This window comes from Peromyscus eremicus, chromosome 1 (genome assembly GCF_949786415.1).
Source record: "Peromyscus eremicus chromosome 1, PerEre_H2_v1, whole genome shotgun sequence".
Classification (NCBI taxonomy): Eukaryota; Metazoa; Chordata; class Mammalia; order Rodentia; family Cricetidae; genus Peromyscus; species Peromyscus eremicus.
Window position 1 is genome coordinate 133,858,396 of NC_081416.1, and position 27,571 is coordinate 133,885,966.

Here is a 27,571-nt window from a genome sequence, read left to right on the forward strand (position 1 = left end):
TCTTCCTGGGCTACAGAGTGCGTCAAAGGCAAGTCTGGGCAACTGAGTGAGATTCTGCCTCAAAATAAAAGGAAAGGGCTTGCTATGCAAGATGAGGAACCGAGTTTGGATCTCTATGCCACACAGAAGGCCAGCTGAGGCAGCAAGGGCTTCTAACCCCAGCACTGGGAGGCAGAGACAAGAGGATCCCTGGGGTTTGATGGCCAAGTCAGTCTAGCCAACCAGTGGGGTCCAGCTTCAGGGAAAGACTGTCACACATGTCACACACACACACACACACACACACACACACACACACACACACACACACAAAAGTGGCCCAACAGGTTCCTGGTGCCAAGCCTAAGGGCCAGAATTCAATTCCAGGACCTCCATGATGGAAGGAGAGAACAGACTTCTACAAGTTGTCCTCTGACCTCTATTGGCATGTGATGCATGCACACACAAATGAACGCAAACACGTACACACACACACACACACACACACACACACACACACAGAGGAAAATAAAAATGTAATTACAGGAAAATAAAAATGTAATTAAAAAGAAAACTCAGAATAAGAACTACTCATCACTGAAGCTATTGGACAGGCAGAAGAGGCTAGAATGTTGTGTGAAGCCTTGTAAAGGCGAACTTGAAAGTCTAGGTGAAGTCACTTTTAGGAAAATGGAAATGAGCAAGTTCGACTCTGTCAGACAGGAAGCCTAGAGGAATTCATATCCTCAGGACCTCTCATCGAGGAAATGAGAAATAAACCAAAACCAGGCTTGGGGCAGAGAATTACCAACGCACATCGAGACGTCTTTGTAGGCCAGGTTGGTCCTACCAGACTGAAGGGCTCCAGAGAAAGGAAATAACGGAAGACTTGGGGCTCACAGTCGAGCCAGAGCTGGGCCTTAGCTGTGAATTCTGAACTGAAGCCTTCTTTGCCAAATCCATTCAGAATGGGATGCTGTTGAACACGGTAATTTACTTATAAATACACCCGACTATCATTTCTCCCACTCATTTGAATATTTTTGTGGCTAGTGTGCTGTTGTTTTGTGGGTTTTTTCCCCTTGGTGCTTTATTTTTAAAGCTTTTTATTAATGGTGTTGTCAATTCTTTTGTCCCATGGTGAGGTCACTTGAGTTGGTTTTCCTGATGTCAAATAGTATTATTTGCTGATAGTCATTTTGCGAAAGATCAGTTTCTCTCTCAATCCTTATCAGATAAGCTTCCTCTTGGAACTCTCAGTTCTAAATGGGACATTTTCACCAAATCCCTCCCCTCTGGGCTCAGGGAACTTTGAAGAAGAGGAGGCAGAAAGATTGTAAGATCCAGAGAAACTGTCTTCCAGATACAACAGGACTGATCCACATATGAACTCACAGAGACCATGGCAGCGTGCATAGGCTTGCACAGAGCCAAACCTCACAGGGTCCCAGCCCTGAGATGGGGCAGTAGGCATGAGCTCCCATCCCCAACCAAGAAGCTGTCTCCACTTGATAACTATTAGAAAAGGGTATAGAAATCAAACTTAAGGTCAGCTCATACTCAGCAGTAGATGGGCACAAAATGAACACAGTGTTATGTTAGAGGATTTTTTTTAACCTTACTGGTCTTTTGCTTGTATATTATGGCTTCTGGTTTTGAGGTTGTATGGATTTTGTTTGCTTGCTTGCTTGCTTGCGTGCGTGCGTGTGTGTGTGTGTGTGTGTGTGTGTGTGTGTGTGTGTGTGTGTGTATGTATGTGTTCATTTCTCATATTCTTTCCTAGTTTCTATTTTTGTTGTTATTGGATATTTTATTTTGCTGTATCATTGTTTGTTGTTTTTATTTACCTGTTTGTTTGTTTTTTAAGAGAGAAGGAAAGTGTGCAGTTGGAAGGGTTGGGAGGTAGAAAGGATCTTTGAGACGATGGAGGGCAACCATGATCAGAATTTATTCTATGAAAATAATTTTAATTAAAAAAGATTAGGAATGTTATACAATTTTTAGCTTTCTCATTAGTATCTACTGATAAATGATCATGTCATATCATTTCCTTGTTTATTTTAACAGTGAGGCAACATATTAAAGACTTACATTAAATTATATTTGTATTCTTAGGAAATCTAAATTTCTTATTTAAGACATTACAAAGTTGTATTGAGATTTTTTTGGTATTTTATGGTTTTTAAATAATAGAAATAACATCATTCTCTAAGGGTTTCTGTTCTTTAGTATTTCTTTAGAAACTACTTTTACGAACTTTATAGTGTTAGTTAGGTAGCCTCTACCTTTAAAAGTGTCTATTATCCCATAGACACCCTCACCAGACATTACAGGCTGTTATCATTGCTTCTGGTTACCTTCCAGAACTTGATAGTAAGACCCCATTGCTGAAAAGACCATGAGTCAAGGAGAAATCAAGCTGGTACTGACCTGGAAGCTTCATCCCTACTGGCTAGCTCTCACAGAGCTGGAAGGCTCTGTACACACTACCAGGGAAGAAAGCTAATCACGTCCTACCCACTGGGAATCCCGTGAGCTACAGTAATGACTGGTCTGGCAAGACATGCCCACTGGTTCAATAGTAACATGAATATTTATTGTAGTAACCAACACTTTCTGATTGGATTTAAGGCTAGCTTCACAAGATGAAACTTTTGTTCTTGTGCTTGGTACTGGGCCCAAACCCATGGCTGGCTAGGTCATAGGCCTTCAGGGATAACCCAATGCATCTGCTAAGTGGACATAATATCAAACTGCCCCCTAAGGCATTTTTTATGCTCATAGATTAGTACATCTTTCAAACCTTATCACAGCAGCTTCTTTTTACAGTAGAGATTGTGGAGCGCTCATCTCTAAAGGGGACATTTACATCATATTCTCTTTCTCCAAGGCTTAGAGATCATTGCAGAAAAAGGAGAAGAAAAATTCTAAGAGTCAGAGGTGGTTGACATCTGCAGTGAAACAGTATTTGCTAGACATGTTAGACATGTTGCCTGTGTGACCTCACAGTGGCTGTGACTGTTTGCACAAGACCTGTGTAAGATCAAGCCAACCAAAATCCCAGCATGGGTGGGGGAGGAGCTTACAAAGTCCCACCCCTAGCTGAGGAGCTACTGGCCATTGATGTCTATGGGGGCAAATAGAGCCAGTTTTCTTCAGGGATGAGGCTTCTGAGAGGCTACCTACACTTCATTAGGTGGTCCTACACCCATGTACATACAGGCGGCCCTGAGAGGACTCGGTGGCTTTAAAAAGCAGCCCAGGCAGTTGGAAGGGAAGAAAGATACAAGGATATGGGAAGAATTGGAGGGGAGTGAATGAGGGTGGATTTGATTGATTAAAATACATTATACACAGTTAAAAAAGAAAATTAATTTTTTTAAAATATGATAAGCATAGGCTGGGGAGATGGCTCCATGGATAGAACGCTTGGCTCTGAAGTGTCAGGACTGAGTTTGGATCCCCAGAACTCAGGTAAAAGCTGGGCAGGCATCATACCTGCCTGTAATCCTAGAGACAGGAGATTTCCCCAAGCCTAGCTGGTTAGATAAAGTAGTTGTAATCAGCAAGCTCCAGGTTCAGTGAGAGATCCTGTCTCAATAAACGCAGTGGAGAGCAACTGAGGAAGACGTGTGAGGACAACCTCTCTCGCCTGCACACACCCACACATGTAGGAAAACACAGACTCCCCCCATTGGCACTTAAATTTTTTTAAAGGTTGTATGACCTTTTTTTATGATTCATCCAACTCATCTAAGATTTTGGTGAGTTGTGTAGAGTACTTATTCATGGAAAACATTGTGTTACTCTAGATCTAAAAGTTTTCACAGAGTGACCAAAGTATCATAAACTACTACAGACCCGCTGTACTTACTTCCATTCCCAGAAGTTTAAGCGCCTTTGGCTGCATAATGAAGAAGCAGGAAAAGAAAGAAGTTTATTCAGGTAACTGTGAGTACTGTGTTAATGAAGTCAAATACTTTGTATCACCACTAGTTAATAACAACATCCAAGTGAGGAAATGCCTTCATGTGGAAACCACTTCTGTCAGCAGAAGTCAGTTTGGAAAGACGTACAGACACACAGCCCTCCTTGTAAGTAGAACCAAACACATCTCCCAGCAGAGATTGTGAAGTAGGAGTGAGGAATACCTCCCACAGAGCTGAGGTTCACATGACTGGGGTTTTGACGGGCTGGAGCAACAAGAAGCATTATGGCAAGTCAGGAATTAACTTTGATTATGGTAGAGGAATACGATCTATTGTGGTAGGGTGGGGATGGCTTGCCACAGCTGTCTTGGATTCCTTGGCTGTACCGTGAGTTTGGCTATGATTGTTTGACCAGCAGGGCCCTGGATTTGGGGGTGGGGTGGCAACAGATGTTTTTCATGCCCCACGCTTTAGAAGATGACAGCTGCTCCAGTGATCTGTGGGAGGACAGGTTAAGAGAGTAGGCATGGGACCCAGGAGGAAGGCTATTGTGGGGAAAGAGGGAGGCAGACATGCTTGACGGATTGCACTGACTGAGCCGGTATTAAGAGGTGATATGCGTGGCTGCACATGGAGCTGGGAGGCCTCACACTGGGGATCAGGGCAGAGGTAGCGTGGGTGTACTCTGGGACACATGGCGTGAAGAGTTGGGTCCTGCACAGGTAGACTTATCGGGAAGCACATCAAGGAACCACATGCCATTCTGGGAGACACAGGACACTGCATGTCTGCTGATCTCTACCCTCTTAGGGCCAAACAAGTTGTTGTAGAGAGTCCGGAAACTTTTACGAGTGTAGTTGCAGCGGTAGGCGCCTCCCATGAGATACTCCAGCACTAGCCCTATGTCGATGAGGCTGATGTGATAATCCGGTGGAAGGTTGCTCTGTAAAAAAAGAAGTTCGCTGTGAAGACATCATCCCACAAGTCAGGCACATGTCATCAGCCCGGTAGCAACTTGGCTGTTACTATAACAACCACGTTCGGTCTGTTACCATATGATGTGCAGGGATGGCAGGTTAAACCACATTCCAAAAATTGGCCTAAGCTCTCCCATTGAGAAGAAAGAGTTAGACACCCAGTCACCACAGAGTCTATGGCACACCCACGGCCAGAGAGAATGGTTTGTAGCTGGTATGTGGAGGTGGAGGGAGCTGTGTGGTGCCGGTGGACTATAAGCAGATTTCTTTGTATGACACATACCCTTGATAGCCCCTTGGGGAGGGGAAGCTAGCCTCAGGGAGGGGCCAAGTTTCATTAGGAAAGTGGGTCTCATGGGAATCCGTAGGAAGCCGGCGTATTTTTCAGGACTGAAGCCTCTCTGGTGAAAGCTTAAACGGCACTCAGTGACTCTGGGGGACACTGGGTCTTCAGTAAAAACACAACCAGCAGCTGTCTGGTATGACAGAGCTACCAAAGGGACTGAATCTTATCAATGTGGAAGAGGGTCTGCTGGGACAGAGTCCCAGTGGTGAGAAGAAATGGCCTGAAGAGAGGCATCCCCTGCATTGTGCTTACACATCCACATTCTAGACAGGCTGACACATCATTGTGTCAATTGGTATTGTAATAGCTGAAATGATTTGGTACACTGGGATCTATTGAATGTCATTTTTGTAAGCAGACTAGCTACACTGGCTGAATCCTTTGCTCATGAGATCTGTATTTCTTCAGATTCTATTATGATCATCGACGATGTTGGGTGCTTTTTACTCTTGGGACTTTTCAGTGCTGAGGATTGAGCTCAGGGTTTCATACATGGTAGGTATGCATACTGCTGTTGAGTTACATCCTAGCCCAAAGATTCCTTATTGGTAACAAGGAGCTGTATGCTGGGGGAGGGGGAGGGATGAAGCTGTGAAGAGCAGCACACAGCATCATGTGGAACTCACAGGAATGTCTGAGATGCCTAGGTGGGCTTCCAGGAGACGATGATATAGGAGCAGTGGAGCAGGGACGATGGGTAAAAAGAGAAAGAGCAAGTGCTGTGGATGTGAGGAGGTGTGGCCCAGACAGAATACAGTTTCCCAGGGTTCCTCCCCACGTTCAGGTGGGTTGGCGCAGAGTATGGTGGAACGTGATGGGAGGGAGTAGGGGTCACGGGCATGGGCCAGGCCCATTGGGAATTTATGTGTATTCGAACAAGCTTGAACTTCAGGTTGCAGCCATGGAACAATTTGGGGGTGATGATTATGAAGAGGGAATCAAGTGGGAGGTGGGAGGACTGTAGGAGAAGGGGAGATTATTGAAGTCATTCAGCTGGGAAATGGTTGGGCTTGAACTTGGACAGCTCTCACTTCGAAGGTTTACACTTCCTAATCTTTCTCCCACCTGGATTTTGAGGGAGGGAGCAGAGTTCTTGTGTGTGTAACAAGGCTCTGGACCAGAGGGTCTCCGAGGTCCTCAGTTCCCAGATTCACTGATTCTATTCTGCTCTGTAGAAATCATATTCTCATATTCTTAGAACTGAATATTGATAAGAAATATGACCAGGCCATCCAGGACTCTGACCAAAAGCCCCACTCCCTCATTCTAGAGAGATAGATTGCTCCTATGAGAACCTGATCTCATCTCTAACTTGTGATGACAAGACACAAGAGATCCCAGGGTAGGACCGAATGAGCAAGACCCCACAGGAACACAGGCTGTCCATAGTGGGGAGCCCTGGAGAATGAGGAGAGCGGTTCCCCTTAGAAATGAGGGAACTGCAAAGGCTGAGAACCTCTGATGCAATACCCAGGACACACAGTCCTCCTGAGGAGCCTCCTGTTGGTACTTGTGGAGTCACGTTGGTGCTACACTATAATCCCGCAGCATCAGTGTGCTCCTGGGCTGTGACAAAGCTTATTCTACCTCCCTGCTACGTCAAGTTTTAGTTTTGCTTTTTTGTATGTATGTATGTATGTATGTATGTATGTATGTATGCATGTTTGTTTGGCATGCATGCATGTGTGTATTTGTGTTTGTATGTGTGGGTACACATGCATGCATGTGTGTGCATGCCTGTGGAGACCTGAAGTTGACAAGTCTGGTGTCTTTCTCAGCTTCTCTCTACCTTATGTATTGAAGTAGAGGCTAAAATGAACCTAGAGCTTGCCAGCTTAGTTCACGGATTCTCTGTCTCTACCTCTAGCAGGCTAGGGTTACGAGGTGGGGGCACCATGACCATCCTGCTTAGATTTTTTTTAAAAACAATTTTATATATTTAGTGTGTGTGTGTGTGTGTGTGTGTGTGTGTGTGTGTGTGTGTGTGCACGCATGCCACAGTGCAGCTATGGAGGTCAGAGGAAAACATGTAGAAGTCACTTCTCTTCTTCTACTCTATGAGTCCTAGAGATCAGACTCAGGTACTCAAACTTGTCAGCAAGCACCTTTACCTGCTGAGTCCTCTCACAGGACCTCATCTAGCATTTACTGGATGCTAGAAATCCAAACTTCAGTTCCAAGCACTTACAGCCTCTCCCTTTATTCTTCTCTTTTTAAAGTAATAAATAAACTCTTGCTATGGACAGAGGAAGTCATTGTTCCCTATGTCTCAAATAATGTTCCCTGTCTCAAATGAAAAGGTAACACATGTCACAAACAGAAGATTGTTCTCTGAACTATTTTAGCGATGGATGCTAACAGGTACACGGCAGATGGACTCACCTTCTTTACATCCCTCACCAGCAGATGAAGGGTGTTTGGTGGGCCCAGTCTCTGAAAGGGAAACAGTCAGCCACAATAAGTATGGTTGGCTCTTCAACTCTTGAGCAAAATTCTGCCCCACTGAATTGTGGGATTTGTAATGTACTACTGACTCATTTATTTTCTAAGACACCTGGCTGTGGTCCCCACATTCAAATGTGTGTGAAATACTTTGGATAGTTTCAGTGTGCTTGCAGTGTTGAATATCTGCATGTTTTACACCATGTCTTAGAATGCTGGAAGAAGGAGTAAGTTTCCAAAACTTGAATTGCACTAGTGTAGGCAAAGCAGATTTCATCCAAACACTTCCTGTTCTGACACAGCACAGCTCCTACCTGTTAAAATTTGATTTCCCAAGCAACAGTTGACTAATAACCCTGGTGACTGTTCAGTCTGCAGCTGCCTTAGGACAGGAGGGGCTCTTGCTTCACAAGCATAGGATGTAAATGCAGACTTGCAGGGGTTCATCTGGTCATTTTTAGACTTTTCTCTGTTGCCCAAGTAACACATGAGTCGTCACGAGACACTGAATCTGAATCTTTTCCCCAGGCTAGTGATCCACAGTCTTTTCCTCATTTTCCACGTGAGCTGCAGCTCTGGGTAAGCCCCATACCCCCAGGGGATGCCTGATGCTATGACGGTGTTTTGTGTCATGATGTTCAGTGGCTTGGGACCATCACATACACATTTTCACCACAGAGATGGCTTTATGAAGATGTGAGCCCCATTGTACAGTGAGGGTCATCTGTCTACCCTAGTTGGAGGGACTGGCTGGCATGGCACAGTTGCTGAGAATATCAACACAGAGTGGCCAGGAGGAAGTGAGAATTAGCTGCCCCCCATGGCACACTGGCCTTCCAGCTGAGGCTGCCCCAGTGAGTCTAAACTCAACTGAGCGCTTTTTGTTGTTGTTGTTGTTGCATAATATGTGTCAGTGACAGGAATATTCTGAGGGCCAGCTGGCCTCCTCCAGCCTTCTCCCTGGGATGCTCACAGTGTTGTAAAGCTCCTCCAGCCTCGGGATGGTGAGGAAGTGTTGCATGTTCACCCCGTTTTCTATCAGGAGCTTCACAAAGTCAACCCGATCTAAGACGAGAGCATCCAGCATGGCTTGTTCCAAGGCATTCACCTGCACGAAATCCAGAAGGGAGACCATGAATTGCCTCCCTGGAGACTCCAGGCAGGGGACATTAGGACACATCATGGAAAGTTCTGGAATGTTCTGAGCTGTATTCTCTGTTTGTTAACCTGGTGCTGGGCATTGAGCCCATGGTCTCACATAATGCCAAGAGCTGTACTAATGGTTGCACCTGGCCTGTGGTTCCCAGGGTTGTTTCCTTTGAATGAGCGTGCCTTAACCTTCTCTCCTTTCTGCTCAGCCTGGTCCCCACATGCTCTGTCAAAGTCTGTCAGGGATTTTATGTTTTTAAAACGAGTTGAAGAGGGCTGGGGAGTTGGTTCAAAAGCTAAGAGCACTTACTGCTCATGAGGAGGACCCAGGTTCAATTCCCAGCACTTATATGGCAGTTTACAACCTGTTTGCCAATGCTAGCCTCAAGGGATCCAATGCCTTCTTCCAACCTCTGTAGGCACTAGGCAAGTATGTGATGCACATACACACACACAGGCAAAGCACTCATACACAGAAAATAATAAAAATAAATAAAAAATCTAACTTTTTTTTAATGAGTTGAAGACAACTATCCCAACGTTGCCCTGTTCAGTTTCTCTCTGCTGTTTCCTTGGCTGGGGGGCATCTTTTGATGGTGGTAGGACCATGTGGGCATGTCACAGGCCACTGGGGTGCTGTGTGGGTGAGTGGTCACATGCTCCTAATTATGGAACAAAGGTACCACTTCTGAAAGGAAGTCCTGGTTATCGCTCTCTCTACTTGGCAGGCATGCAGACACTTGGTACAGAAGATTAAGGGAACCTGACCACATATTTACAGTTCACACAACAAAACCCTTTTGAAGATAGAGCTGGTGGTAGTATGGAGAGGGGTGATGGGTGAGTAGCAGCAGCTACCCAGCATGGGAGGCTGGGGCCATCTGTGCATGAAGTTTCTGGGTCTCCCTGCTGCTGAGACAGGTAAACAGGTGTCTGTAGTGACAAGCGCATGCCGTAATGACAACCCCTCCTACTTATGAAACAGTGGTGAACACACTATTGCCACTGAAATATTGGCATCAGCCCATCAGTCCTCCATCCTGGTGGGGATGAAGCAAAGGAGACTAGAGTGTCCCTTCCCTGGAGAACTAGGGCAATGCCAGCTCTGGTCTTTGCAGTCTCAAGACACGTGAGCAAGGACTCTCCACACACCCAGTTCAGCAGCTCGATCTTCCGGGGGTCCGTTTCTTCTTCCACCTCCTCTTTCACTTTGCCTTTCTTCTTGCCTTTTCCTTTCCCTCTCCCCTTGGTGGTGGCTGTCGGTGGCTTCTTCTCCTTCTCTGTGACTTTGGTGTCCACCGGAGGGGCCAGGCTTCCCAGTGGCTGCAATCCACAGCAAGCAGTGTTGGGAAAAGGTACCAAGTCTGCCACTTATTCTAAGACAAGCATAGTGGCACCCCAAACTCTATATGCACACACATGGAGTATGTACACATACCTACGTCTACATGCTCACCCATACACACATGGCATAGACTCACATATATCCACACACATGAATAGTACAAACACATGTACACACTGTAAGGTGTACACGTGCACATTCACATTCATGCAAAAATGTGCACATGATGAAGGTGTACACACCCATGGGTAAACCTATGAACATGTGCATGAGTACACACATATCATACACCCAGGGCACATATGCACCAGCACACACAGGCATGCACACATGTACATATGCAAGCTCTTGTCACCATGGCCTAGATGTCTGATGAAGAAGGTCCTAATACTGTGAACCACTGTTCATCATGGGCACAAAGACTTAAAATGGTCTGATGCAATGGCTGTGAGTATTTGAAGTGGATAACATGTTGATTGATGGGTATATTTTGAGGAAAAGATGCTGAGAAGCAAATCAAAAGGTACCAAAGGTGTGCTGATAGTCCTCTAATGATGGGAGAATGTGACCGTGAATGAATCAGAGGTAATATATAAGAATGCAAGTCACTGTCCAGGAGGAAATGTGAGCTGGAGATTTTTGTGGCTACAGCAGCTCTGGCAGGTGCCTTGGAGCTGCCCAATGTGGTTGGTGATGGGTGGAGGCTTCAGGGGCACATGCAGTGTGTGATGGATGGAGCTTCAGGAACACAGGCAGTGTGGTGACAGGCTGAAGAGCTCGAAGGCAGAGGGTGCTCATTCAGTGGAATAGGAGGGACAAAGAAGTGGGCCTGACCTCCGGGGAAGTGTGGAGTGTGGGGTGTGTCATGGTAATGCAGCAGCCAGGGGCAGAAGCAACTGGCCCCTTGTGAAGTCCTCTCTCCACCGCCTTCCTCCCATCACCTTCTGCTCTTGGGTCGTTCCTAGTCCCTCCTCTTCTCCTTCCTCTACTTGCTTTGCTGTGTCTTTCTGTCCATTGCTCTGGCTTTGGTCACTGGTGACAATGCTGGTGCCCAGGTCCTGGGCATTACTCGGCCCCCTTTATATCAAGCCCTTAGTCACGTGACTCAACAGCTGCTTCCTCCCTTAGCCTTCTCTAGGAGCTTCTTGGGCACTGCAAGCTCCAGCTTTTTTTTTTTTTTTTTTTCTGTGTGACCAGTGCTTCCCAAGGCTCTTCTGGGCTCTGCCCTTAACCCCTGTCACCTTGATTTTGCTCTCTCCCTCAGCAGTCTTATGGACGCTCACACCACCAGCCACTATTAGTTTATGAACGATCTTCCCTGTCTAGTTTCAGCCCACACTCCTCCCCAGAGTTCCTTTGGTGAACTCGACACCTCCACATGCATGGCTCACAGACTCATCTGTATTAGTTAGCTTTCTGCTCTTGCAACAAAATACCAGGATCTGGACACTGTGTGTAGCCTATGGTTTTGGAGGCTGAAACTCCAAACAATATGGGACCAGCACTGCCCAGGCCTCCTTGCTGCATCATGACTGTGGGGGAGGGGCCACAGCGGGAGCAGCTGTGGCTGGTGAGGCAGGAAGGCAGAAAATGGGGGAGATGGGGCACCCTTGCTCCTTTTCTTTATCACAGCTTCTCCCACAGGAGCTAGCCATGGTCTGAAGAATGACAGCAATCCTTTTTGTTTGTTTGTTTGTTTGTTTTAAGATAGGGCTTCTCTGTGTTGCCCTAGGTGTCCTGGAACTTGCTGTGTAGACCAGGCTGGCCTCAAATTCACAGGGATCCACCTGGCTCTACCTCCCAAGTGCTGGTATTAAAGGTGTGTTCCACCACCGCCCGGCTTCAGAACCCACTTCTTAAGGCTTCTTCCATCTCAACACTGTGGTGATATTTCATTCGTGCTGAAATATTTTATTTGTATGTTAATAAATAAAGTTTGCCTGAAGATCAGAGGACACAGCCAGCCATAAACAAAAGTCAGGCAGCGGTAGCACAGGCCCTTAATCCAATCGCACGGCAGGCAGAGTCTCTGTGTGCTCAAGGACACAGCCAAACGTGGTGACACACACCTTTAATCCCAGTACCAACTGTAGAGACCTGGAGGTCTGTATAGACAAGCAGTGACAAGGAAGTGAGGTAGCTGGGCTAAGAGCCAATGAGAAGGAGAACAGGAAAGCAATAGAGGCACAGGTTAGACAGGAAGAAGCTGGTTCTCTTGGGAAGCTACGGCAGCACGGTGAGCTAAGGTTAGCTGGTGGCTATTCCTATTTCTCTGATCTCTACAGCTTTCACCCCTGTATCTGGCTCTGTGTTTCTATTAAATGAGACTGTTTAGAAACTCATCTACACAACACTACTGTTCTGGGCACAAAGCTTCTAGCACGTGAACCTTGGGGAACAAACCAGAGTCATTAGGATGCCTATTATTAAAACAAGCAAACAACAAAGGTCTGTAATTACAGTTTCAGGGGATCTGATGTCCTTTTCTGGCCTCCATGGGCACTGTATGTACATAGTGCACTCACATACATGCAGGCAAACACCAATATTCATAAAGTAAAAATAAATAAAAGTCTTTAAAAAAGAGTCATTCACCCCAGAAGGCTTAAAAAAAAAAAAAAAAAAAAAAGCAGAACCTTAAGCCAGGCAGTGGGTTAAGGTGTATGCCTTTAATCCCAGCACTTTGGAGGCAGGGGCAGGTAAATCTCTGTGAGTTTGAGACCAGCCTGGTCTACAAATTGAGTTCCAGGCCAACCAGGTATACACAGAGAAACCTTGTCTCAAAAAACCAAACCAAAACAAACAAATATAAACAAAAATAAACAGAAACAAAGCAAGAAGTAGAAAGTGTTGCTGAGAAAAGAGTGCACCCAGGAGACATCTCCTCCAGAGCAGTCCTTTCCAGTGTCCCTCATCTCCACGAACTTATCAGCCGTGCAAGATGTGGAACTGAGTGTCCTTGCTGATCTCTCGCTCTCTGCCTCCCTCCGTGATTAGCCCATCCCTATATGCAGTCATGTTCCATGCCCAGAACTGCTTAATTCCATCCCGTTTTTGCTTTGTTTTTTTGTCTCTGCTCTAGGTCCAAATGCTTTTCCTCATCTGGGTCACTTTAATATTCCATTAGAGGGTTACGCAGCTGCCGCGGATGGTCCCCTCCCAGTGCTTCTGAAACAAACAGCCCAACGCAGCCTGGAGTAGATGAAGAAAGTATGTAATGCTCTCTACAGACACCTGCACTCAGATGCACACACACACACACACACACACACACACACACACACACACACACACAGAGAGAGAGAGAGAGAGAGAGAGAGAGAGAGAGAGAGCATGTAGTAGCGATAATAATGATACTGTCTAAAGAGTAAAGGCAGCCTATAGGACAGCGGTTCTCAACCTTCCTAATGCTGTGATCCTTTAATACAGTTCCTCATGTTGTGCCAACCCCCAACCATAAAATTATTTTGTTGCTACTTCATAACTGCAATTTTGCTACTGTTAATGAATCACAATGTAAATATCCAATATGCAAGATATCTGATCTGTGGCCCCCAAAGAGGTCATGGCCCACAGGTTGAGAACCACTGCTATAATATGAGGGAATATGTTGCAAATCAAAAATATGAAAAAGGATTAATGCTCAGAATGTATGGAAAACTCCTAAAACTCAACAGCAAAAGTCCAATTCAAAAATAAGCAAAAGACTTGAATAGATACTTCTCTGTGGTGATTTACTGTGTATCAAATAAAGCTTGCCTGAGGATCAGAGGACAGAGCCACTAGATTAAACATAGATACCAGGCAGTAGTGGCACACACCTTTAATCCTAGCACTGGGGAGACAGAGATCCATTAATGGATCTCTGTGAGTTCAAGGCCATTACATGAGATTGACTCAGTCTAGGAGAAAAACAGAGCCAGGCAGTGGTGGCACACACCTTTAATCCTAGTACTTGGGAGTCACACGCCTTTAATCCCAGCACTTGGCATTTCATGCCTTTGACTCCAGTATTTAGGAAGCACACACGCCATTAACCCCAGCACTAGGAAGGAAGTGAAATGGCTGGGTCGGGAAAAGCATATAAGGTGTGAGGAGACAGGAAGTAGGGCCTTTTGGCTAAAGACTTAGAGGATTTGTGGAGATAGGATCCCGCCTTCTATTTGGCCTGAGGATTCGGTAGTGATGAGAAGTTTCTCTAGCGGCTTGTTCCTTTGTCTCTCTGATTTTTCAGCATTTACCCCAATATCTGGTTCCGGGTTTTTTTTTTTATTAAGACTATTTAGGAATTCATGCAACATTTCTCCAAAGAATTTCACAAGTGGACAGCACAGATGCTCACCACAAGGGATCACGAAGGAAACACAAACTAAAATTAGCCAAGATACCATCCCAATACACTAGGATGGCTATTATGAAAAACTAAAACAGTAGAAAATAGTACATGTTTTTGAAAAAGTAGAGGAATTAGAACATTTGCACTTCGGCTACAGATATGAAATTATGAAAATGTTATTGAAAAGATTATGATGACTCCCAAAAACATTGAACAGAATTTTGCATAATTAGGTGAATTATAACAGAAATCCACTTCTGGATATGTTCCCAAAGGAATTTAAGCAAGACTCAAATAGATACCTGCACATCCACATTCATAACAGTACCACTCCCGATGGCTAGTATTCACCATGGATGGATGGATGGATGGATGGATGGAGGGATGGATGGATGGATGAATAAGCAGGGCCAACACACACAAAGTGGGACTTTTTCTTTTTTTCTCTCTTTTTTTCTCAAGAAAGGGTCTCCCTGTGTAACCCTGCTGTCCTGGAACTCACTTTGTAGACCAGACTGGTCTCAACCTCACAGTGCTCCACCTGCTTCTGCCTCCTGAGTGCCAGGATTAAAGATGTGCATCATTATACTAGGCCTAAAGTGGAACATTTTTCAGTCTTAAGAAAGAACAGCCAGGCATGGTGACACATGACTTTAATATTAGCACTTGAGAGGCAGAGGCTGGAGGATTTCTGAGTTAGAGGCCAGTCTGGTCTACAGTGTGAGTTTCCAGGGCATCCAGAACTTCACAGAGAAACCCTATCTTGAGAAACAAAAAGACAAGAGAGGGAAAAGAAAGAAAGAAAGAAAGAAAGAAAGAAAATGAAGTTAGAAAGGAAGGAAGGAAGGAAGGAAGGAAGGAAGGAAGGAAGGAAGGAAGGGAGGGAGGAAGGGAGAGAGGGAGGGAGGGAGAGAGGGAGGGAGGGAGGGTGGGAGGAAGAGAAAGATAAGAAGGAGACCATTCTGACACATGGCACATCCAGAATGGAGGGATCTTGAGGACACTGTGCTAAGTGGAAGAAGCCAGCCACCCAAGGATAAACTCCATGCTTCCATTAATGGGAACCTCTGAGCCAGAACTGCACAGCTAAGCCACCCCCAAGTTCCTGACCCTCAGAAATGGTACAGGATAACAAATATTGTTGCTTAAAAAAAAATTCTTTGTATCCCCCAGCTTCTAGGTCCCAGCATTCAGTCCTGGATTTTGTTTGCAGGAATCAGCAGGGCACAGCCTGGCCAGCTTTCAGCTGAGTCACCCCCTGCTCACTTTGTAGTCCGGTCATAACGCTCCCTTTTCACATTGCTTGTTTTGCCCATCCCTTTCTTGTCTCTTTCTGTTCCAGGTGCCCTTCCTCCTGGGTGGAAGCCAGCATCTCTCTGTTCACCACCCACACTCAGTGTCCACTCCATGTTTCCAGCAATGTCCTTCCTGGTATTCCATTACGAATTAGCGCCCTATATTCTCTCTCACGCAAGCACATTTTCTATCTTAGCTCCTCTTATAACTTGGAATCCAATAACTGTCTGCTATTTTGTTCCACACCAGCCTCCTTCGTCTTTCCATCCCCCACCCTCACATCTGACCCTGGCGTTACAGGTCTTCATGATTCTGCTCTCTTTATGTCTTTGTCCCCAGCACATGAAACAAGAGCCCCATACAGAACGCTTTCTGAATGAATGAGTGAGTCAGTATGCAGTTTTGGAAACACGTTGAGCAAGTGTGCAGTGGCGGCCATTCTCTGCTGCAGCTTCTGGCCTCGCAGTTGTGGGGCGTGGAGAAGGCACAAGGGGTGTGACCACTACAGGAAACAAGCTTCTCCTTGCTCAGATGAGCTCACCTACTCTGCTTCCTGGCTAACATCTGGGATTCCAAGAGCGCTGTGGGCCACTTCAGAGGAATAGCTTGTAGCCTGGGCTGATAGAGGAGGGGTTTCTGAGGAGGGGCCTCAGGGGCTGTCCAGAAGAGGGCAGCTGATGGGTGGATGTAACTATCTTACACTTTAGCTGTTGAAACTCTACACTAGATGTCATAATAGGTTAAAGTGGAATGTTAGGGGGAAATCCCAGAGAGCAAGAGAAAAATGGTAGCCTAGAGAGAGACCAGGTTATTGGTGGCATTTGCTTCAGCCATGAGGAAAATCAGGTGATGACATAATTGGATTCTTACAAACGCCGATAGGGTTGTGACATGGTAGACTAAACCTAGCAAGGTAAAAGGTAACAAGGAAGAGAGTAGCAAGGCCCTGGGTGCCTGCTGCCTGGCCCTAGAATAGCCACCCTGTCCCCAGAGCTGTGGAATGAGGGATTTGTGTAGCAGGTGGTGTGTATGCCAGAACCCTTGGGGGATTTCTGCAGGTGAGTTAACAGGGGTGAAATGATTCTGTTTCTGGGCTGGGGGATGAATAGAGCCAGCACAAGGCAGGTGATAGTCATCTGTGCTGTGCAGGTGAGATCACACCCAACATAGGGTATTACATTGTAGGTACCACAGCTTTAAAGGGATGTGGGTTGGCATGGACCACATCCATAAAGAGCAAAGTTTGCTTCAAACTTCAAATACGGGCTGAGCAATTATTGCTAGCAATAGTGTCTCTGACATTCCTTTGGGGTCCTTGTGTGGCTTTCTAGCCTGTCACTGGATTATGGTCTAGCTTTTAGAGCAAAGGAGTTGCTTTGATTGAAGGAGTGTCTTAAGGATGCCTGAGTCACTCACCACACATGCTAAGTGTGTGTGCTCTTTATGGTTGCCTGTGTGTGCACATACACACAGTTTGCCCTACACCACAACACACACAATCTTCCAACCACACACATACTGTGTATCTTTCATATACATTTTCACAGCCATAAACATACAAAATATCCCTCAATAAAAACACACACACACACTTGTCAGTCACACACACGCACACATACACACACACCTGCCTCCACACATCATATAGCATATACATAACAGACACTATTCTACAGATGTGACAAGCATAAGTTGCATGTGTCCATTCTCTCAAGTTCACACACACACACACAACACACACACTGAGAAAGAGAGAGAGAGAGAGAGAGAGAGAGAAAGAGAGAGAGAGAGAGAGAGAGAGAGAGAGAGAGAGAGAGAGACATGTTATAAAACCATATACACCACACATGTTAAACTACATCCTTATATCACAACCCATATATCATAAGCCACATATGCTGCACACACGCTGTGCACAGACTTGTTGCATACAATACATTAAACCATACCACAGATACTAGAGCAAAGATACCACATACAACGGTCACATCATATAGACAACACACATGGAGTTCTCTAGGCACCCCAAAGTTTCATGAAACAGCCTGAAAACTCAGTGCCCTGGAAGGAAACACTGTGGTTAATTTTAATGATCGATTTTCTTCTTTCAAAGAGTAAAACCCTCTTTTACCAGCAATGATGAAAGGCTTGGTGGTTTGTTTCCTCGGGAAGACCCGCTCAGTGAGGAGCCAGTGCTCGGAGCCTTTGTTTCTTTGAAGTTAAACAGCAACATCTTCCAGTAATCTCATGGATTACCCGGAACAGAACCCCGAGATCCATGTCATGATCAAGGACACACTAACACAGCACCATGCCAAGTCACCATAAACACTCTAAACAGAAAACCGTTCCACCAGGCACAGTGGCGACGGCCTTTCACCTCAGCACTTGGGAGGTGAAGGCTGGAAGGTCAGGAGTTCAAGACCAGTCTTGCCTCCATAGCACCTTCTTGGCCAGCCTGGACTATACGAGACCCTGTCTCCAGAAAAACAAAAACAAAAGCAACAGAAAAAAAAAAAAGTTTCACCGGCCAGTGTGGGCCAAAGACGAAGATCTGGCTTCGTGCTATGTCAACTCGGTTCCAAGCCAGTGCCAAGCTCAGCTGATCTGGAGCCGACGCGTTGGTTCCTGGGAAAGGAAGAAGTGAGAGTGTCCTCACTTGTGTCTGGACCACCTGAGTTTGGCACATTCTGGGGTGGGAACTTGGGCTTCCCAGGGGAACTGGTTTGGAACTAAGCACCTGCTACTTCCTCCTTTCTTGTCCCAAATGCCTACCAAAGCTAAGAACTCTGATTTCTTTTTTTTTAAGGTTTCCTGAGAGGAAACCAGAGGCAATTTCATCCCCAGCCAACTGGGCATAGTTTCCTGGAAGGGATGGAGGAGAACCTACCAATTCAATTCGTTCTTTTCTCATCTGAAAAGGAGAGAAATCTGAAACTGCCTGACATCTGCCAGGCTGGGCCGAGGACCATAGGCCCTGAAGCAGCACAGAGCACAGGGCAGCATCAAGTCTGTAGTGACCCTCCTCTTGTCACTGTGGCCCCAGACTAGCTGAGAGGCAGGGCGGAAATGCACTTCCCACAGGGAGACCCCACCGTATCATAAGCTCCTGATCATAGCCTGTCATTAGAGGTGGGTTCAGTGCTCAGGAGTCGGACTTACATAGGACAGCTATGGATAGAAAAAGTTCTGACAAGTCGGTAACATCCAGGGGTCCCATCAACCCTGTTCCACAAAAAGCCCTCTCAGAGTCTGGTCATTCCAGCATTTCATGCTGAGGTCACCCCAGGCAACCCGGCTGGCTCAGGGTTCTTTTACCCAAAGTCCTTGGTAGGATGGGAAGCAAAGGAGCACTTGCTATTGGCAAAGCCCTTGCCAGGCGGCTCTGAGAAGACAAAAGACAGAATCGCTACTTCCCAGAAGCTCACCTTTCAGCAGGGCAGTTAAAATGGCCATCTCAACATCTTGCTGACCCTCAGCACCCATCCGAAACACAGTGACCTGGGAACAGGTGAATGGGGCAAAGACAGAATCAAGGCAACATTGAAACCAAGAGGAAGAAGTGAGCTGGTTGGTTGGTTTGTTTGTTTTTTAAACTGAACACAAAGAGTGATGCAGTGAACCAGAGAGCTGGTCAGACATTCACAAGAGTTTTCGGTCTCCAGGAGTTTCTGTGTTATTCTTGCTATGGAATCCTTGCCTGGATTTGGAGTTTATTCTTTATCCCACCTTGGGAGGAGGGTGCTGACCCGGGATCTTTCCTCCAATATCTAAATAGCCAACTGAGCTGGTGAACACGCGTCTAATCAGAAGGAATATGTTAACAGGGCATTTGCGAGTTTAGAACTTTGATTCTGTCGTCATAAGTGAATGAGGGGCGCCAGTGCCCTAGGAAGACAGCTGCAGGAAGGAATGAGAAATGAGCCCTGCGTTTGCAAAGGGAAGCGAATTTGACTTGGCAACCGCCTCTAAAGGGCTGTCGAGGCGTGTCTCTGTTCCCAGGGATTTTAAGTCTGATTTACGTTTTGCATCTCTGAGTGGAGAGACATGGTATGACATCACCTCATGTTTGCTAAGGTCTGGGAACACCTGGGACTCTCTGTGGGCTTGTTCCCCTCCCGCAGTGCACACAGGCAGCTAGTTGGGAGTGAGTTTCTAAGTTGCCTCTTGGGGAGGTCAACTGAAGTACGCAGAAGTCCGTGGAGCATGTATGGCAGAGCCAGACAAGCAAACAGCTCTCTCCGTGGAATGTGGTCGGAAATAAATTCAAGATACTCACGAGTTCTTTCTTCTTCATGCACTCCATGATAATTGCAAACAGCTGATGCGATTGTGACTTGCTGTAATTAAATGTTTTCTGAATGGTGACTAGGAGCTGGTCCCGCAGGGACTCGTTTATGATCCTGTTCAAAGGGGGACGGAGAGAGAAGGAAGCGAGGGAATTAGGGCAACTCCCGCGTAAACCAGACAGCTTTGCCCACCCAAATGTTTTTGATTTGTGACCGCTAACGGAAGAGTTTTGTATACGGGAGACAAAAATGTCACCCTGGCCTAAAAGCAACATTAAAAAGTGGCCTCAGTTTAGCTCCTTGGGAGACTTATGAGGGAAAACAAAGTTTCAAGAGAGAGGATTCGGTAGAAAGGATTCGGTCAGGAACATGAGCTCCCGGCAGCTCTCACACTGACCTTGGGAACTGGAGAGGAGATCAAGAAAACTCCTTATGAGTTAGACATTTCTGAGATGTCTGAGCGGATCAAGTCAGATGTCCCCTCAGCCTAACAGAAAGCATTAAGAGCTTGCCCTCATCACATGCCACTCTTACCCTCCTTCTTCGCAGTATTTGTGTGCGAAGGACAAAATGTCGGAGGCGCGTCCGCTGCCATCGCAAACCACCACGGGGACAGGAGGGTCTTCTCTGAGATATTCCAGGACAACGGAAACCACATTGGGGCCGCCCTCCACCACGAGGCCCACGACAGGCACACCCTGGCCCAGCCCTGCGACACAACCACACAAGCCAGCTTGAACATCGCCAACTTGTCTTAAGTGCTGAGACAGCAAAAAAGCACACGCTTCCTGCCCCAGGGCTCCCCCTGTGGCGTTAGTGTTGACCAACAGCCGGACCAACGGACGAACTAAGTCAGAGGAAGGGTGACTGTGTTCATTCTTGCATTTGAACTTCATATCACGGCCTCACTGTAAACTCCAGAACCTGAAACTCATGAGCTCCCCGACACTCCCGCGTGACCTAACTCCTGTAAAGAACCTGACACAGGGACACCTGGGAGTGAGTTTTAAGAGTCATTGATAAGAGTGCTCCTCTTCTGCCTTGCCTGGGGGTGAAATGCCCACGCTGGAGGCTGTCTTCTAAGAATGATCCAGGGTAAGGAGGGCTGGGCAGCTAGAGGGGAGCTAGGTCAGTCCAGGGCATCTCCCGTACTGGCATCACAATGCCGAAACAATGCTCAAAGCACCATCTCACAGATGAGCAATTGTAAAAGGAACGATGCCCCACTTGACTCATGAAGAGCAATGGATCTGGAATATAAGAACACATTTGCCTTTGGGACCCTGAAGAGGCATACACGTGGAGCAGTAGGCTCTGGCTACTGTCACCAGAGCCTGGAATAAGGCAGTACAGGTTAAGCATGCCCAATCTAAATATCTAAACTCTAAAACTGAGAGCATTTTAGGTATCAATATATTTTTGATTGGAGACAATCAGTAGTAAATATTATGCAAATATGACGAAATTTCATCAACTCTGAAGTCTGAAACACTTCTGGCCCCAGTATATTATCTTAGGGTTGAAAACATGGACCATTATTAGCCCATTTTTAATGACTTATTTCCAGGGTCTGCCTCTGCTTTAAAATAAGTAAATAACTGGGCTCTTCAAGAACACAGTAGAAATAGAGAAAAGTTTGGTGATAGATCCAGTAGGGTAGGCTCTATGAAGTAGGAAGTGATAGGAGAATTCTGGGAAGCCGGGATCGTACTGAGAGGAAAGTGGGAGAGAACTCTTCATGACAAATTTGCCTACCTGGAAATGTCAGCCCTGCCTGGCCAGGACATGTTACATAATTGTTCCTTGTCATCTACCGGGGATTAGTTCCAGGACATCACACTATCCCCCTGGGCACCAAATTCAAGATGCTCAAGTCTCTTATATAAAATGGTGTATTATCTGTATCTACATTCTCCCGTGTGCTTCAAACCACCTCTAGAGGACTTATAATACCTGAATGATGCAATGGCATGGAAGTAGTTATTATACTATGTTGTTTAGGGATAATAACTAGGGAAAAAACTGTACACATTAATTAAAGACTAAATTTCTCTCCTGAATGCTTTCCATCTGTGGCCAATGAAGTTCTGGGCTTTAGACCCTGTTAGGATTCAGGGTCACTGTTTGCTGGTCAGTTTTTGCTTTGTTTCCATGGTTCTGATCAACATTACAAGTGACAAATAGGGAAAATGCCCTTGACCTCACGGTTCTCAAGAGCTTCGGATGAACTCTGCCAGCACAGGTTATAAGAAGCCTTATAAGAAGAAGAGAATCTCAGTGAGGGAATTCAGAGCCTCTGACTTCCTCCTGCTTTCCTGAGTCGATACTTAAGTATTTAGAACAGCTTTGTTATCTCCTGCTAAAAGAATTCCAATTAGGTTTATTTCAGCAAACAAGCATTGAAGGTAAAACATGGGCTTCATAGCCATGAACAAGAAATGGATCAAAATGGCATTGCTTCAGCCTTTGACATTCCCATCCAAGCAGGCTTGGGATCTTACATCTTCAGGAATGTGGTGACTTCGTCTCTGGAAGCAGAGGTGAACTTGTTCTTGGCTCAGGCTCCCAGAGCTCTCTGGAGTAGAGGTGACCACTGAGCCCCCCTTTGCTGTCCTTGCCCCACTCAGAGGCCTAGGCAAAGGATGACAAAGGGAAGCCCACAAGTCACGGGTCCAGGAAGAACTCACAAGTCCAAAACAATTAAAGTGTAAACCAAATGCAACAGCTTTATCAAGAGCTGATTCTTAGGAGCACTCTGTACTCACAGCAGTGAGGCTGGCTGTGCCAGATCAAGCCAGTCCGCATTTCAGCATGGAAGTGGGGAGGGGTTGACAAGTGCGTGGTTTCTGTGAGAAGGAAGTCAGCTCTCTTTAAGAGTGTGCCACCCCCCCCCCAGGTTGACCGTACTCCAGTGGATGGTCCCACGCCCGTAAGTGCATGGTCAGCACAGTAGGACACAATGAGTTGTTTTTAAAAAGAGGGCATGAATTCGGTGGGTAGGGAGGTAAGGGTAGATCTGGGAGAAGCGGGGCGGGGGGGGGATGTGAATATAAAAAAAAATAAATTGTATTCTCCAAGAATTGATGGAAATATTTTTTGACTGGTTCTTGGCAATCCATAGCCTTTCATGGAGGCTACCCTAATCCTAACCATTTCCTTACATTATGACCGTTTCCCAGGCCTAGATTGTCGTGCACAAAGATATTACTGGTGATGTTAAGAATAAAATATTCTGTGAGACGATTTAATAATTGTTTGACTGAGTTTTTGCATGTGGCCGTGTCCCAGGAGGTTATACCAGCTCCCTTCGTTTTAACAAGCTCTCATCCGTTCATCTGGTTGGGGGCCAGTCCTTTCTCTCTATCTTATCCTCTAATTTACCCCAGCAGTGGGTGTTCTTTCCTCAGAGCTGTGCCAACTGGACCAAACAAGGATGGTGCCCATCAGAAACAGATGGCCCTGCAGCCAGGTCCAGGGACTTCCTCATCTGGCCCTCTTAGTCCATGAGAGAGACTCAGACCTACAGAGATGTTTAATGACCCTACAACACTTATCTGTTCGTAGAATGAATCATACTAAGTCTTTGGAGAGCAATTTTTTTTTCCTGATAAAACATTAAAGAAAAAAAAAAAAAGCCCTAACTACAGTAAACAAGAATGAGGACAAGATGATGGGCAGTGCCCTCACCGTGACAAACAGTGCAGGGGTGTTTCTCAGACCAACTCGTGAACTTGGGCAAAGCGTCACATGGCTGCTGTGTGAAGACAATGACAGGTCGCTAGGGCCAAGGGTCTGACCATGTTCCATGGACCTGGCAAGAATCAAGACTCTCAGCATCCTCCAGTAACTTCCTTCTCAGCGGGCGTCCACTCTGGTGGAGCCGGTCCCCAGCTGGTGTCCCCGGCCTCCTGGGACTTACTTGTGTTGATCTTCTGGAGGGAGATGTGTTTTTCCAGCTGCCTTCGAAGCTTCACCTCAGCACCGTACTTGCCCAGGGTGCCGTTGTCAGCCAGGATGAAGTGAGTGTGGGAATTGTTGAGCACCGAGAGCTTGCTCAGAGGGTTGGACATGGTCTGGTAGACTCTTGTTACCTAACGAAAAGCACGATGCAAATCCAAGCTGTAGGACTTAGATATTAAGAGTCACAGGGCACTCAAGCACTGTGTACATGGACCACATGTAAACTTAGTCTCGTTTCTCTACCGTACACACTGAAGGCTGTTTTCTCAATCAGTGTGTTAAGACAGAAAGAAACTTGTTTGCTCCAGGGGCGGTTCTCAACCTTCCTAATGCTGTGACCCCTTAATACAGTTCCTCATGTTGTGGTGACCCCCCCCAACCATACAATTATTTTCGTTGCCACTTCATAACTGTAATTTCACTCCTGTTATGGATCGAAATGTAAATATCTGATACGCAGGGTGTATTTTAATTGTTACAAACTGACTCAAAGGGGTCGCAGCCCACAGGTTGAGAACTGCCGCTTTAGATAATGGCAACCCAATAATTGAACACTTATTTATTGCAGAGAAATGAAAACTGGCAGTAGCACAAAATCTTGAGCACACATTAGTGTCTCTGTGTGTGCCTTTATGTGTGTATGTGTGGTGTATATACATAGATATATGTGGGTGTGGGTGATGTATATACATAAACATGTGAGTGTGTATGAGTGTGTGTGGGGGGGGTCAACCTGAGCATCTGCCTCAATTGCTCTCCACCTTCTTTTTTAAGACAAGGCCTCTCTCGTTAAACGTGGAGCTGACTGACTTGCTAGACCGGCAGACACTGATCCCCTAGGACCCTGACTTCATTTCCAGCACTGGGATTACAGTCACAAGCTATCAAACCTGGCTTTATATGTGAGTGTTAGGAATCCAAACTCAAGTCTTTATGCTTGTTCAACAAGCATTTTACCCACTCACTGAGCTGTCTCCCCAGTCCTCTGAGCACACACTTTATAGCGACTTTATTTTTAATAGGCCAGCTATAAACTGTGTGAGATGTTCTTCAAGAGACAGTGGTTAAACAGTCTGTTGTAGTATATCCAGATCACAGAAGACAACACCATTCATCAGTGGGAAGGGACACATGGCAATCTGAGTGTCCTGCGAGTGACATCGGCTGGAAAAACCCATCCCTATAAGGTTGCATATTATATGATTTCATATCCTGAAAATAACAAAAACATTATAGAGATACGTAACACATTGGTGATTGTCAGTGTTAAAGTGGAAGCAGAGATGGGAGGAAATTGGTATAGATATTTAAGGAGACAGGGGGCTTCCTTGGGTTGATGGCCATGTTCTGTGTCTTGATGGTATCAATGTCAACGTCTTGATTGTACCATCATTTTGCAAGAAGCTTCCACCAGAGGGATGAGTGAATTTCTTACAACAACATATGAATTTACAATGATCTCAAAATACAGAGTTAAATTTTTAAAAGTTGTCAATGTCTTCAGAGAAAACTTACGTCTTTCCCAACCAGGTCTTCCTTGTTCTCCACCATGCCCCACGGAGCGATTCCTATAGCACAGAGCCGGCCTCTAGACTTGGAGGAATGGTCTTTCAAGGCATCTCCCACATGGCTGACGACACCTGCGAGCAGCCATAAGCCACATTTCAGGCCCTTCTATGCCACATCACATCACCACTGACAAACTTCAGGAGCGCCTGCTCTGAGCCTCCATAATCCCTGTGGATCAGGGGTGAGACCTGTTCTCTTCACAAAGAGAACACATCCCACACAGGTCCTTGCTCATCATAACCACCGATCCTGTGTTAACGCCTGAAGTAGAGAAATAAGAGCAGACCCCAAAACAGCTGGGCAAGGAGTTCCTCTACAGATTTCTACGACCCAAGGCTGGAAGTCACTGAGATCTCATCCGTAGTCCTTGGCTACATTCTGCTAACAGCAGGAGACAGACCACCGGTCACATTCCTTAACTCATATATTTTCAGTTTATTTTCCCACAAAGCATGGAAACAGTGCATATTGATTGGCTCATGACAAGGACACTTGTCCATGGCTATGCTCAGAGGATGGCACAGACCGAGAGACTCAGATGTTCACTGCCATCACTGTTGTTCCCACTGAGGTTTAGACCTCAAATGTCCCCCAAAGCCCCATGTTGGATGCCTAGTGTCCAGCTGGCGACTGTTGGGAGGCGGTGGAAACCATAAGAGAAAGGCCCCAGCACGTGGTTGGTGGATCACTGGGTATGCCCTTGCAGAGCTAGCAGCTCCAGCCATGCTCTCTGTTTGCCTTCACTACGTGCTCCCACCAGGAGGTTCTGCCACAGGTCCAAAGCAGTGGGGCCAACTGACCACAGGCTGAAACCTTTAACACTGGGAGCCAGAGCAAACCTCTTCCCTTTATAAGCTGATTCTCTCAGGTGTCTGTTGGGTGCTGGAAAGCCACCTAACAAAATTATGTTTAGACTGTTTAAACGGATCAGCCACAACAACAATAAAACCCTGCTGAGTAAAGGTTCCATTCTTGTTACAGCGGGGATCAGGAGTCCATGTGTCCAGTCTCCTGGCCATTCTTACTAGGAGCCCCTCTGCAACCTCAGTTGAGTTCCAGGTGTGTAGATTCACCGTGGGGCCCCTCTTACCAGTGCTCACACCCCCGGTGAAAATCCAGGCCCCTGTGGTCATGGCAGCTTTGATCAGGCCTTTCCCAAACACCTGCTTCAGCTTAGGCTGCATCTCAAAGCTCTGGAGGCCTCCATGCACAGATATCAAAAGCTTGGGGAGCTCCAGCTGCCAATCTTTCACCATGAGATGGAGCAAGGAGTCTGGCTTGGTGTCGTAGGAAACGCGGATATACTGCAAAAGAATGCACGGTGCTCAGCGCCTGCTCTTGGTTTTGTTTCTCCTGTCAGAGGGGACCATGAGTACCACACATGTTCAAGCAAGAGCTCCCTCAGGGCCCCGAGGCCCTCTGTGACCTGGGCCCTCTGCATTAATCTTTAGCCAAGTGACTAAAGGGAACTTGGGGGGAAAGATGGCCAGATTTAGCAAGGGAAAACACAGGACACCAGGGCTATGATCCAAATGTTTGTGTTACCCTGACAGCCACACGCTAAAACTCTATCCCAGTGCAGCAGTGGTAAGGGCTAGATAAGGGACAGTGTTCCAGAGGCCCATGGAGTTGACTCATTCGTCCTGTATGCGAACACACAGCAAGAAGGCGTCATTTATTAAACAAGGGGCAAAACTGGATGAACTGGGACCTTGACTGCAGGTGTCCTAGCCTCTAAAACTGTGCAAAGTACATTTCTGTTTATAAATCCCCCCATCTAAAGTACTGTAGTATCCACTGACCAAGCTAATGTGCATGTCTAAATTTGAATTTTTGAATGGTTTAAAAATGAATATTTTAAATGATTTAGCACAGTATCTTTACACAAAGCAGCACATCACATATAAGAGTTGGTACGGAACTGTACTAAAAATTATGTTTTCTTTTGTCTGAC

At 46.2% G+C, this 27,571-nt stretch overlaps 1 protein-coding gene across 2 annotated transcripts in view; it reads right to left on the reverse strand.

Annotated features, from left to right (window-relative positions):
* Trpm1 (transient receptor potential cation channel subfamily M member 1) overlaps positions 1-27,571 on the reverse strand; it is a 122,374-nt gene that overhangs the window by 40,176 nt on the left and 54,627 nt on the right. For both annotated transcript variants that reach the window (XM_059253324.1, XM_059253323.1), the window contains exons 4-15: positions 26,708-26,921; positions 25,564-25,688; positions 24,008-24,179; positions 20,623-20,797; positions 20,079-20,202; positions 19,228-19,300; positions 18,327-18,427; positions 9,975-10,145; positions 8,647-8,781; positions 7,614-7,664; positions 4,711-4,851; positions 3,854-3,883 (exon numbers count right to left, since the gene is read on the reverse strand). In XM_059253324.1, coding sequence (XP_059109307.1) covers positions 3,854-3,883; positions 4,711-4,851; positions 7,614-7,664; positions 8,647-8,781; positions 9,975-10,145; positions 18,327-18,427; positions 19,228-19,300; positions 20,079-20,202; positions 20,623-20,797; positions 24,008-24,179; positions 25,564-25,688; positions 26,708-26,921 — 1,512 coding nt within the window. The remainder of the gene's footprint in view (positions 1-3,853; positions 3,884-4,710; positions 4,852-7,613; positions 7,665-8,646; positions 8,782-9,974; positions 10,146-18,326; positions 18,428-19,227; positions 19,301-20,078; positions 20,203-20,622; positions 20,798-24,007; positions 24,180-25,563; positions 25,689-26,707; positions 26,922-27,571) is intronic.